This window comes from Bicyclus anynana, chromosome 19 (genome assembly GCF_947172395.1).
Source record: "Bicyclus anynana chromosome 19, ilBicAnyn1.1, whole genome shotgun sequence".
In the NCBI taxonomy this organism is placed as follows: Eukaryota; Metazoa; Arthropoda; class Insecta; order Lepidoptera; family Nymphalidae; genus Bicyclus; species Bicyclus anynana.
The window spans coordinates 12,534,387-12,548,677 of record NC_069101.1 but is presented as its reverse complement, the minus strand read 5'-3'; the positions used below and the strand labels follow the sequence as shown (position 1 = coordinate 12,548,677).

The 14,291-nt window shown below is 34.3% G+C and overlaps 2 protein-coding genes across 2 annotated transcripts in view; both read left to right on the top strand.

Annotated features, from left to right (window-relative positions):
• LOC112044605 (F-actin-capping protein subunit beta) overlaps positions 1–3,082 on the top strand; it is a gene marked incomplete in the record, with an annotated part of 7,662 nt that extends 4,580 nt beyond the window's left edge. The window contains 1 exon segment of the mRNA XM_052887471.1: positions 425–3,082.
• Positions 3,083–4,008: 926 nt separating this feature from the next.
• Positions 4,009–12,744, top strand: LOC112044598 (uncharacterized). Its single transcript, XM_024080480.2, has 6 exons — positions 4,009–4,197; positions 4,473–4,845; positions 6,496–7,132; positions 7,982–8,244; positions 9,401–9,593; positions 10,026–12,744. The coding sequence occupies exons 1-6, from the start codon at positions 4,141–4,143 to the stop codon at positions 11,218–11,220; spliced, it is 2,718 nt and encodes a 905-aa protein (XP_023936248.2). The 5' UTR covers positions 4,009–4,140; the 3' UTR covers positions 11,221–12,744.
• Positions 12,745–14,291: the final 1,547 nt, after the last annotated feature.

Here is a 14,291-nt window from a genome sequence, read left to right as displayed (position 1 = left end):
TTTTGGATCTACAGGGATTTAAAGGGTCAGATTTGCGGCGCTGCCGCGGATCCCTGAAAAACGCCCCATACAAAATGGCACGAACTAATGACGTCGTAGGTAATGTGATGTTCATAGTTTATATGTTGAAAAATTTCACGTATAATGTAAGGAAACTAAAACTATGAATTTTCATTTAATTAAGATAAACGATTTTTAATAGATTTTGAAATTTTATAATCTTGTTGATTCTGCAAATATTCAGACAATCTTTGCTTTTTATGTATAAATAACATTGACCTTATTTGCCCGAATGTATCATAAAAATCAATATATTAAAACCTAGTCATCATCCCCATTTTTAAATGCTAAAATAACAGCTACTACTTTTAAAATAACTAAAATAATAATAATTAATTTTATTCAATTTTTCTGTTCATTACAGATGGAATGGAGATTTTGGGTTAAATTTTAACAACGACGTCTACAGGACAAAAGATGGATAATTGTTAAACATGTAGGTCTATATAAATGTTACACAAATAGATATCAGTGTCAATACATACACAAATAAATATATTATTATATTTCACGTAAGCTTGTATGTTGATGGCATCCCTTAGGGTGCACTACTTTGTAAGATTTAAATTGTTAGTAAACATGCATATGTAAGTATAGTCCTTTTCATGAAAGAAGTCCTTCAGACGCGGCGCTAATGTCTTAATGACGCTTATTGGTATTTGTGTAAGGCGCTGTTTTAGTTCAGATTTTAGCCGCCGGACTTATTTCATGAAAAGGACTCTACTCGTTTGTAAATATATTTTCGCTAATTAAAAAATCTGCTTATTGCTTCGGCCTTATGAACTGGCAGGTGTCGAAGGACTTGAAAAAGAAGAATTAAAAAATCTATTTAGTGCGAGTAGAGAGAGTAGTAACGAGTCCGTTTATGTCAAGTATACTCGTATGAACTCTTGCCACGCAATCATTCATATCCGGCCGCTCAGAATTTGCGTTTCTGACAGGTCGTGATCGAATGAGCGATGTTACTTTGAACTGGCGAATAAGGTTGTTGAACTGAACACTGAACTGAAAGTGATGAAACAAAAAACGCAGCATTGAATATGTTTGAACTTTCGATCACGACCTGTTAGAAACACAATTTCTGAGCGGATATTATGTAGCAGAGGGAAATTGTTGCGATATTATGTAACAATGTTTTTTTTTAATTTTTATAACTCAACAGTGTCAGATTCGACTTTTTCCTTACCTCTTTCTATAGTACCATGTTAGAAAGAGAGATTAAAAACAAATTCTCATAATAACTATCAGAAACTAAATAAATTTATAAAATTGTTTAAATTCTCGTCAATAAAGGCAACAATTTCAGATTGTCTAACAATTTAAATCTTTACACATAGTATTTTAACATAGTATGTTTGAATTATGTTTTTTACTCTATAGTAAGAGAATTAGAAATTGATTAGAGAAATTTTTGTCCAAAAAGCCGTGTTTAATTGTTTTAGAGAAAACAAACATTTCAATGTATTCTTTGATAGCTCAACAAATTTGATTTATTATTATTTTTATATAAGAACAATTCGATTTTTAAAAGAAATCTTACTAGTAATAAATGTTCTAAATTAATTATTTTACCAATTTCTGTGCGTCTTACGTCCTGTAAATATATAAACAAATTTTGACAGCTGTAAAATTACAGCACTTCGTAAAATTTTAAACTTTAAAGACACTGCCAAGGTTTTTATACTAATTTATAAATTTTTATTTGAAAATAAAGCGCATTTAACTTAGTTTTAATTCTTTTTCCAATTCGACGTGGTTTTTTGGACAAAATTATTGTTAGGAAAACGCATTTTGCTTTATTAATAAATCGTTAATTTATATTTTAGCCCAAAATGATGGTAAAAATTATAAGATAATTTTATATATCTTAAATTGCATTTTCATTATTTAGTTTATATTTATTGTAAATTAGAAAATGGTATTATAAATAATTAAGGTATTCTGTAAAACAATAAGGCGTCAGTGTATTAACTGTATAAATAGTTGTAAAAAGGCAACATGTCATAGTTGTTTATGTTGCCCATAAGAGCAAAATTAGACGGTTCATTATGTACTATTTTATAGTATCTTTTATCTAGAGGACCCGGTCAAGCTTCGCTTTGACTAATGTGCGCTTCTTCCCTACCTTTCCCTACTTTAACCCTACCCTACTCCTACTCCTACCCTACCACACACACCCTACCCTACTACATGTTATGTATCAGAGATGGCGTTGTATGTGAAAAAAGATTTTCCCGCTTTTCTGTTGAAATTTTTCCTGAATTTTCTTTGCTATAAACCTCACGGAGCCCGAGACCTTTCCAACGAATGCAAAACCGTGGAAATCGGTTCGTGCGTTCTGGAGATATAGTAGATTACACTCAAGAAAATAAGTACTATACATATTATAGTGCCTCCACAGTTACCGCAGTGACTCTTTACAAGCAACGTACTGAAGCCGGTGAAACTGTCAAAAAAAACGAACGTCACGCTCTCTCCTCTTGACAACCGCATATACAATTTTTTTTTCATAATTTGTATTTAAAAATTTAACACTAACAACAATTACGTAAATTAATATAATAAACAATAAACACCATTAAAAATTCTCCATATTATTTATCCTTTAGTTTTTGTGAACAGTTTTCAAAATATTTAAAAATATAAGACGCCATTTTTCTTGAATAATACTGAAAATTACTGATACGACAGTTCGTGTCGCTCTGACTCGAGAATGTATTTCTGTTTGAATTTTGTATCGTACCTGAGAATTTTCTTAATTATCCACGTGTGTGAAATCTGCCAATCCGCATCGGCCCAGCGTGGTAGACTAAGGCCTAACCCCTCATTCTGAGAGGAGACTCGTGCTCAACAGTGAGCCGAATAGGGGTTCTTGGTGATAATAATGATAGTTTGTGATGGACCGTCTAATGTTGCACTAATAGGCTTGCCCCTTTGGGATAATTCAATTATAATAAATCTTCCTCCATAATACAACAATTTTAAATTGGCCTCTCTATAAATAAAGTTATATTTATCTGAATGTAACTGTATTTTATTCTAATTCTGTCTGTTATCCCCAGATCCTCTGTTAATGTAATTCTATTAATTAATTACTTAATCTCTAAAAATTATAGATAGTTCAGGAAGTTATTTTGTAGGTCTGTTATCTTACTAACAATAATTTTTCAACAACCTTCATATAAATAAAATATTATTATATTGTTTATCATATAAATTGTGTATCCATAAAATCCAAATATTTCATGTCATTTTACAGAATATTTGTCATATCTTTCAAATCTGATCTTTAATCCCGTTCCATTTAGTTGGGAACTGTTACAAGTAGGTTCCACGACAGTTTACGCTTGACCTCTCTGTATCGAGTCCGCCCTATTTACCACTTACTAAAACTAAAAATAATCGTTTAAGTTAATAGGTGTTTAAATAATTAATATTATTATTTCATATCTATGTATTCACCAAGAAGGACAAGAAGCTTATTTTTTTTATTCTTCACAAGTTAGCCCTTGACCACAATCTCACCTGGTGGTAAGTGATGATGCAATTTTGGATGGAGGCGGGCTAACTTGTTAGAAGTAGGATGACAATCCACACCACTTTCGGTTTCTACACGTCATCGTACTGGAACGCTAAATCGCTTGGCGGTACGTCTATGCCGATAGGGTGGTAACTAGCCATGGCCAAAGCCTCCCACGTCCCACCAGTCCATACCTATTATGAAAACCTCAATAGGCCCAGCCGGGAATCGAACCCAGGACCTCCGTCTTGTGAATTCACCGCGCACCCCATTGCGCCCCATAAGCCGTTAATTTACTCTGTTACTGCACGAATACGTGATTATCTATCGTCTGTGACTAATCCGGAAATAAGTTATATTAGTCTGTGCTTTATGACATAGACAATCTAAAATTGATAAAGATAAATGACAAATGTCAATTTTTGACAATGACATTGAAGTGAAGATCCTCATGCATGTCCTGTCTTGTTTTGTTCCTGAAAAGAAAATAGTTTTATATTTTTAGATAATTTTAAGTATTTTTATTTAATGTTAGACAGTCATAAAATTGTAATTAAAATATGGCAGTTGGGGCCGATATTATCGTCGATTTATCGGACAACGATGACGATGATTGTGTGAGTATATTGTCTTACGTATTTGAATTAGGAATGTGAGTTTGTTTATTTATTGCACTTGCACTTGCATACCTTAATTTCCTTGATTGATCTTTGAAACTTCGCATATTTTCATTATCATTATCAGGACACATACATACAAAACAAAAAAAAATAGTTTTTTAGGTTTGTAAGTATGCATGCCCATATGTTTTATTGCTGTAGTTTTATTTTAAATTTCTTAATTTAGTTACAGTTTGCATAACCCAAATTATGTAATAATGCTGTAATTACAGGTATTAGAAGCCATAATCTATAATTCAAAAAGCAAAAAACAGAAAGTATCAGTAAATTGTGATCATATTTTCAAAGAAAATCCACTGTTAGCGGAAGTTATTGAAAAATGTCTAAACTTGGAAAACACAGAAGGGATGCAAAATGTGTTGTATAAAACGTTACTAGACATTTACAAAAGAGCAAATCCTGAGTTCAAATTATCATCTGATTTTCAAACAATTTTGAAAAGAACTTTGATCAATCTAGACAAAGATCCTGGCCACAAATATTCACATATACAAGAATTGTGTAATGCGTTAAGAGGCAGGAGGAGTAAATTAATAAGAATGAAACGTGCACAATTGATAAAATTAGACAGGGAAGAACCTAAACGTAAGTATGTTGTACTAGATGACGCCGCGTGGTTTTACCCGCGTGGTTTCCGTTCCCGTAGGAATAAGGGGATAATATATAGCCTATAGCCTTCCTCGATAAATGGGCTATCCAACACAGAAAGAAATTTTCAAATCGGACCAGTAGTTGCTGAGATTAACGTGTTCAATCAAACAAACAAAACTCTTCAGCTTTATAATATTAGTATAGATATTTTTTCCATAATATACCTTGAAATAAGTAAGTGAAATTTAATAATTCAAATTTTTTTTTGACAAGTAATTTATATTCATAAGCCACTTCTTTAAATATTGGTAGTTTTTTTTAAATAATAGTCTTAAAGACTGGATAAAGAGTGAGTATGACAGTAGTCAGAATCATGAAACCCAGTTAGAGCTGTTAACTGTTAAATGTCCTTCACACAGGAAGTAAAACTATAAGAAATGTAAACAGTAATTGTTATCAATTGTAAATTATAATACTGTATGACTTTTTCAAAAGAGCAACTGTTGAGTTTCTTGCCGGTATCTTCTCAGCACCTGCCTTCCAAACCAGTGGTAGAATCTTTACAAATAGTCAACTGACGTGTCAAAAGTGGTTCTGGTTCAGCGTGGCCCCAGGGTTAGGCGGATGTCGTCTTCCCACCTTCTTGTTGGACGGCCACATTGTCTGGTACCAGAGACCACCAATAGTACCAATAATTTAATATAGCAATTGGAAAATATTTATGTGATTATCTGTATGAAAAAAAATATTTTCTGTAGAATCATAACGATAATAACTAATCTGGTACCTAATTAAAGCAATCTATATATTATGTGTCATTTAACCTATGCACACTCTCATTTGATGAATTTAAGTTTATGTCACACTGTTATGTTACACTAAGAAAAATTAAATTTATATTTAAATAAATAATTAATAATATAACAAATCTAATGAATATTTATATAGTCTTTTATTCTTTTAAATATTGGATAGAAGCAGGCGTTACTTTGCGGAAGTTCATCATGATTATATAATGATTTATTTATTTTGCTATCATCCGCGAAAAGTCGACGAACCCATGTGACAACGTCACCCAGGTCCGACAAAATACTCTCTACGTACGTTTCACCCCGAAACCGGAGCATCCTCAGGAGATGTTGACTCTACAACGTGCAATTGCAAAGTGTTAAAAAAATTATATTTATACTTAAATAAATAATGAATAATATAACAAATCTAATGAATATTTATATAGGTAAATAGTGTGCCAGATATTTGTCTGTTAGATGTCTTCTGGTGTAGGCTCTCAATTGATCACTCTAGCAAGCAGAATTAGTTTGACAATCTAATTAGGCTATCAATACACGTAAAAAACCAATTATTTCAAATTAAATTTGATTTACTTTTAAAACCATTCAAATCCTTTAAAATGTTTTCCTGTGCAACATGCCTTGACTTTGAGATCATAATATATGTGTATTTTATTTGATTTATTAATGGAGAATCCATAACAAATGAGGTGTGAAACTCGTTCAATCATTACATTTTTCTGTGCAACATCCTTTTGACCTTAGAGGTCTTGATAGTGTATTTAAATATACTACTTAACAACTATTCATATACATATTTTGGAATTGACACTGACATTTATTTATATTCTAGAGCCAGTCCACCAAGCTTCATCTGAATTAAAACGAACAAATCTGTATGATAAGAGATGTAAAAGACATAAGCCTGATATAATAGATCTGGATAATTATGAAGAGATTCCTACAATTAATTTAGATCAAAATGATACAGACAATGACAGCCCTATTATAATTGATGATGAAAAAGAAAACCAAAGATCCGAAATAATTAATAACTGCTCTACAGAAACAATTATAGATGTGTCTAAGTACGAGGATCTAAATGGAAATCACACAAATAAAGAAAATGTGGAAAAAACTAATGATATTTTAACTCTCATGAATAATATAGTACAGACTGGAAACACGCAAGAAAATCAAGTAACAGCTATAGAAAATAGGAGTTGCATTTCCAACGAAAATGCAGAAGAAAGATTGGTTAATACTATAGATGAGGATAATAATATTCCTGAAAGTCCAGAAAAGCTATTATTACCTCGAACAGTGTCTACTATAGACTTGGTAGAAGAGGAACCTACGAGTATGTCAAATGCAGAAAAAATTAAGCACATTGAGCTGGAAATAGCAGAGTACAAACAATTAATAGCCATTTTGGATGAGGAAGAAGTCACTGATGATAGTACCCATTCGCCTTATATAAGGAGTGAAAAGTAAGTATTTCTATGTGACTGCAAAAGACAAACAAATATTGCCCATAATTTTTGGTTAAATGTATGTTATGTCTAGCTAGCGGACGCCCGCGACTTTGTCTGCGTGAAACCCAACCCCTACCCTACCATACCCCTACACCTACCCCTACCCTAAGTATCCTATAGTATTCGGGTTCTAAGCTACCTCTTAGTAAATGAAAACCATTGTGTATTGACAAAAGTGACTCATACATTTTTATTTTTATTTAACGACAACTCTATAACGCCATAAAATGTACACTCCCTTTAGTGTCGTTTTGTAGAGTTTACACCAACAATATTTTATACTATAGACATTTACGTGCCTACAAAATCACCACAAAAAGTGAGTCAAATTTAGCTACTCAACTGAGCGCACACATGCACAATTTTGTGTTTAATTACATTTTATATTTATGTACCTATTTACAGCTTTTTCAAGTTCCTTAACACACAACTCGACATTGTATATGTATATTGAGACCCAATGAAATGCGGCCAATTGGCCGCTTTTGTTCACCTCAGTTATGACGCGCTAGTGACATATATCTATTATAATAAACTTTGGTTTACAATATTTTTGACACATTAAAAATTCTCAACTGTTATTGATCTTACGAATTTCAACCACTGAGGTTTCATTACATTTGTCCAATTTGTGGGAATGATAGGGTTATTTCTGGTTCTTCTTCACCCTTTCTGAATATTGATTAATTTCTATTATTAATTATTTATAATTTTCTATTATTCATTATTTTATTAATAGTGACAGAACAGTGCAATAGTTAGCAGAATAAATTTTATTTAAATTCACCTAATTCCTGCTTTTAGATTAAAAGAGAAAATAGTATTACTATACAAAGAGTTGTGTGCCATAACTGGAGCAGAAGTCACCAAGAGGCGAGAGGTGACTCTAACCGTCATTGAAGGCCACCCGCCAGGCCCTGTGAAAAGGCTCCAGAGGTTACTCAATAGTAATATAGGTAGTGATGGCAATCCACCGTTCCCAGACTTCAGTGATGTGGTGACATGTGTCACTAAAGCGAACATAAGTGACAATCTTGGTTGGAATAAACTGCAAGTTATGAGAGAAGGTATCTTTGTTTTTATAATCTTTTTCAGCCTATTTGAAATAGAATTTGAAGATTACAAAGAGGAAGAAATTTATTTGTAATGAAAAAGATTAAGAAGAATCCTCTCTGTTTTATTGCTGCACAGAATACCTACAGCATGCTTTTCACAGAATCGGTTTTCCGGACCATTAGAGTCAATGTTCATTGACAAACTTGGCTTTCCAAAACTTGTAGTAGTAGTAGTAGTACAAGATAGAAGGTCAATACTTTATTCATAAAGAAATAAATTTGATTCAATTTGTAAACAATGTGGGCATGATCATGTGTCGATGTGAGATCTGAAGTATATCTCTCTGTAGCTACTGTTTTGAGACAGACTTGTCTAAAAATTCAATATTTTGAATATCATCACAGTGACTGAGGAGTTACTAAGAGGATTGTTTTCGAATGGTGAAACTGCCACCATTTATTACACAGGGAATGTCTAACATGAAACTTGCTTGCATTTGAGAATCTCTCTATAAGTAACTAACAGGTATTTTTTCATATTTGCGATATTATGACGTGACAGGTAGCAGCAACAGTGATTGTAGAACTTGTGACCTTAGGTGTAGGGTTAAAGGACCCCTTTAGAATGCATAAACACTCACCTCCCCTGCCCAACACGTTCTCCATGCCCACACTAAACAATTTATAATCAACTATTACAACACCAAATATTAATAATAATTACAACAAAACATTGCACTAAATCACTAACGCGACTAGCAGCGTGACGGTATCCACGCTGCCTAACAAACAACTGAGCTCAAGTCATCAAAAATACTCTTATTTATACCATCACTGTCGCAACAAATCAAATCAAATCAAAGCCTTTACTAATAAACATGAGTTTTACATAATTGTTAACAACAAGAACAATATTAAGTTTATTTTTATTATGCTATGTATATTAGTAGGTTAGTATGTTACTTTGTTAGCGTATCTGTTACACGTTTTAGTAAATTAGTCTTAGAGTTATTTCTTTGTAAGGCTCTCATTGGGTATAGGCCTCCTCCAGATACCACTCGCTTCTACTGTCGCAACAACTTCGTACCTCCCCTCCACAAGAACATTTTAATACCACCCATAATCGAGGAACTCGTAACAATATTTCTATGAATTTCTTACTATGCAGCGAGCGCGTTGTTCACGCATTGCGGGCGCGCCTTACAAAAGCGTCGCCAGCAGCGCGAGTGGAACGACCTGCTGTCGCGTGTGAAGGCTGAGCGTAGTAACGATGACCCCGCCGACCGAGACCCCGAGCTACTGGCGCGCCTCCAGGCCAACAGACGAGTCGCCGTCAAGAGAGAGGCGGATTTACTTGAGAGGTATCATTGACACGTTAGAACCCTAAGCAGTTTAATATTATCATTATAATTATAATCATCATCATCATATCAGCCGATGGGCGTCCATTACAGGACATAGGCCTTTTGTAGAGACTTCCAAACATCACGATCCTGAGCCGCCTGCATCCAGCGAATCCCTGCGACTCGCTTGATGTCGTCCACCTGGTGGGGGGTCGACCAACACTGGCCTTTCTAGTGCTGGGTCGCTATTACAGTACCTACCTTGAGACTTGCTGTGTGACTCTGAACTTTTTTATGAGGACCATAGTTAGTGATCAAGTCTCAGAACTGAGTTTAATTTAGTAATTGAGAATAATAACCCGCTATACTGAAAAAGTGTAAGGTCGTTTTGGGAATACAGTACTTTAACGTTAAAAATCTAAGATTCATACCTTTGCCCTAACATTGCAGGTATTCAATGATGCAGGATTTACCGCCAGATTGTGTAAATACAACATCGGACAACGAAGCTGATAAAGTCGGTTCAGTGGATTGCGGAACTAACTGTGATAGAGATGAAGGTTTAGATCAAAATGATTCATTGCAAATCAATATGCAAAAAAATAAAACAGTAGCACCTACCAAAGAGATCAATACTTTAGATAGCAACAAATTAGTCAATATTAATAGTAATGGTAATTTAATACAAGCTACAAATAATGCATTTGTCCCAAATAGCTGTTTAATACAAAATCCAACATTAGTAATGCCCACAATAATTGCAGAATCAATAACTAACAAGTGTTTCACTGATGAATTTGGCTTCAAAATATTTAATCCACCGCCAATCCCACATGTTGTTGTTCCTGTTCCTACTATAAGTTTCATTGTTTCTAATTTTGGTTTAAATGTTACTAATGAACTAAGTTCTGAAAAAGTAAATTACGATTTACAAGCAAAACTTTCTGTTGAATCCACAGTCGGACATAATATTTTTCAGTCAAACGCTGCAAATGTCAAAAGTCACGTTGAAATACTAAGCATTGAACCCAATGTTGACAAATTAAATACTGAAGCAGTTAATTACGATTTACAGTGTAATGTTGCAAAAAATTCTGTTGAATCCACAGTGGGAGATAATATTTTTCAGTCAGACGCTGCAAATGTCAAAAGTCACGTTGAAATATTAAGCATTGAACCCAATGTTGACAAATTAAATGCTGAACCAGTTAATTATGATTTACAGTGCAATATTGCGAATCTTAATGCGAAATCTGCTGTACAAGATTTTCAGTCTAACGCTGCAAATTGTATCACTCACGTTGAAAAAGTTAAGTTAGAAACCAATATTGAGTCCGCTGTAGAAGATGATAATTTTCAGTCCAATACTAAAAGTATCCATGAAAGATTGCAGTTTGAACCCAATGCTGATTGTAATTTAAACGATGGAGAAGTAAAATTAGAGACTACCGAAGAAACGTCAAGTTTTCCAAAAGTTAAATTAGAAAACAATGATATAGATATCAAACCTGATCCCACAGAAAATGTAACAAAACTCTTAAACGATTTTTGTGATAACTATACTGTTACCGTATTCGATATTGAAGATCCGTTTTTGGTAGTGGAAATTTCTGACAGTTCAGATGATGATGAGTCGTACTTATAATAAATGTAAACCAGTGGCGTGAACAGGGTTCTTAACTAGGGTAGGCACCAGTGGCGAAGGATGGAATTTAGACGAAGGTAATCCGTTTCAAAGAAAAGGAAATTCATTCAGTGTGGTACTAACTCCGGTTTCTCACATATATACAGATTAATCTGTGTGTGAGAAACAGTAAAACAATGAATATGCATGGAATTTTAAAGGTAACCCGGCGGGAATCGGCTTGCATGTACTCTTCGACGCTGGTTGGCACTGTACGTTCAAATATTACAAAATAGAAAATTCCTCCTCCGATACTGGTTCGTTATAAACTGTCAGGGTATGCAGTGTTTTTATGCATGTATGAAGTGCACGCCACTGATGAGAACATCTTAAATTATTCTCTCTATAAAATATTTATTGAGTATTATTGTATGTACCTATATGTAAACTTAAAAGGGTGAAATTATTCGGTGAAAATGATGTATTTAGATAAATTTGTTGTTGAATTTATCTACACAGGTGCCCTTTTTTTTAAAAATTATTTTATGCAGTTTTGAAAATTTTGCAACTTTTCTAGGTGAAATGAGAACGAACATTAATTTTAAAAATGTTAACTGACTTGTACATACTACATGCCTTTCTGTTTTTATTGTTGAATTGCCTAATAAGGTACAAATATGTACCTTTGTTAATTTTTAAGTTAGGTATATAACCATTATTATGTTGACAGATTATTATAAATGTAGGTAGGTCTTTTATTTATGTACTCTTTCATTTTGCGAATGCATATTACATGTGCAGGTACAATATGGTTTGTAAAATAACCAATTTCTGTGATAACAATACCTATCTATCTGTATAGATAATAGGTAGGGGAAAGTCGTCACCCTGTTTATTATAGTCTTCTTTTTTTAGCTTTTATACCTGAGAATAACAAATATATCTCAGTAGCTTACAAAAATGTGTAAAAGTATTGTGTCAAATGGGAAAATGTTCATAAGCCTGTAAGCTTATGAACAGTTTCCCATAAAAATCATCATCATAAAAGATGTTTGTACGAATGCTCCCCACATGTGGGGGCACTTTCGTACAGCGACGTTGAGATCTCCCGCAAACTCATTTACGATTCTTCAGCTTCCCCTGAATCTTCATCGCTACATGAAGCCCCTGTAAACTACGTTTGACTACTTTAAATCGCTTTCTTATCTTGCTCTATTTATTCAACCCTTTCATTTAAAATTTTGACCAAAATTTTCCTATAATATAGTTTGCATGAAACAATTTTTGAAATGTTTTGCAATGATATTTCATAAACATCGCAATTTTCTAAATTAATGGTCAAAACATATTTGGTATGTGACCCCTGTTGTACCGTCCGAATGGTCCCCAAGCCTTGAAGAAAAATAATATGCACACAAGAGCGGTGTTTTAGTCCCGTTTTGTTTCTTTGTTATTACTTATAGGCATCGTACGAAGGTCCCCTACCTATAGATTTTAACTATTATTGTAAAATAATGTAAGTGCCTAAATAAAACATTTTATGCATTTAAGTTTTTTTAATACTTACCTACCTATAAAAATAAATCTATTCTTCCAACTATGGGGCCTCCGAATCATTGTGGCGCAATCGCTCCAGAATAAGGAACCTCGGACTGCCTCACAATACGCGCCGTCTCCAAGACGTTTACGTTTCCTAATCTTATCCAGCAGCAAGTTAAACCTCAATATCTCAACGGTAAGAGCGGTTGGACCAGGGGCGTAGGCGTAGCCATAGATTTACGATTCGGTACAAACATCGCAGGGGCCCCGTAAGTGTGAAAGCAAAAATTTTAGTAATCTACATACATCTAACATCCTACATGGGTTAAGTCACTGTCATATTCATTTTTTTTCGTGAGAAAAAAAAGGACTCTTTATTTGGGCCCCCAACTAATTTTGTTACAGGGCTCCTCGAAGGCTATGTTAAGTCACTGGGTTGGACTCACCGAGGGGTGGTAGTTCAATCCTCCCCCCTTTGGTCTATTGTCGTACCCACTCCCAGCAGTCTTTCCCGACTAGTTGCAGGGGAATGGGAATACTGGTCATATTATAAAAGATATGCCAAATATTCTTTTTCTTTAATAAAAACCCAGACTAGAAATATAGAATCTTGTCTGGGGACTCGCAATCACTTTTCCAACACCGATTTCTTTTCTGGTCGGGTCATATCTACTTACCCATCAACTAGACTAATAGACCAAAAAAGTGGTTGTTGGATTGACTGCAAGAGTATCCAGAAGAGTACAAAATAATGGGTTGTAAGGCGTCAACCCAAGTGATATTTATTCATCACTAGCGGACGCCCGCGACTTCGTTCGCGTGAAAGTCGCACTTGACCGTTATACGTGGGTCCCTCGATGTAGGTTCCCGGTGAATTTACTCCATCCAGCCGAGCTCGCTCCAGAAGCTTAGCTGATCGCCGATAGCCTAATGGAGTGTCGTTGAGGAACCAATGTAGGTTGCTTGTTGTTCCGTTACGCCTTTGCAACTGAGCATAACGAGTAGCAGTGCGGCTCACTGCTGAGCTCGGGTCTCCTCTCAGAATGAGAGGGGCTAGGCGAATAGTCCATCAAACTGGCAGTAGATTGGCACTTTACACACGCCGGAAAATTCTCTGGTATGCAGGTTTCCTCACGATGTTTTTCCTTCACCGTTTGTGACACGAGATATTAAATATCTTAAAAATTGTTACGTACATATTATTTAGCATAACATGCAGTTAATGCAACTTCACGTTATGCAATTTCCGGTCATTACCACTAGATGACATCAATCCTTAATCCGAAATCTGGTTACTTCATCATTAATTTAGGAAACATTTATAATATTTAGCTATCAAAAACCTGTCGTAAGCTTGCTAGGTATATATAAATTTATCAATAGGTGTTTGCACTTTCTTCATAGCATTAAAGTACTTAGTTTTAGGGTAGCTGCTTTATATCTATAAAATAATATTTCAGATAAAATACCTACTTATCTTCCTAAAAGTTTGGGTATTACTTTCATAACAAACCTTAGCTCCAACGAGAACAGCCGATTTTATCCAACCAAAC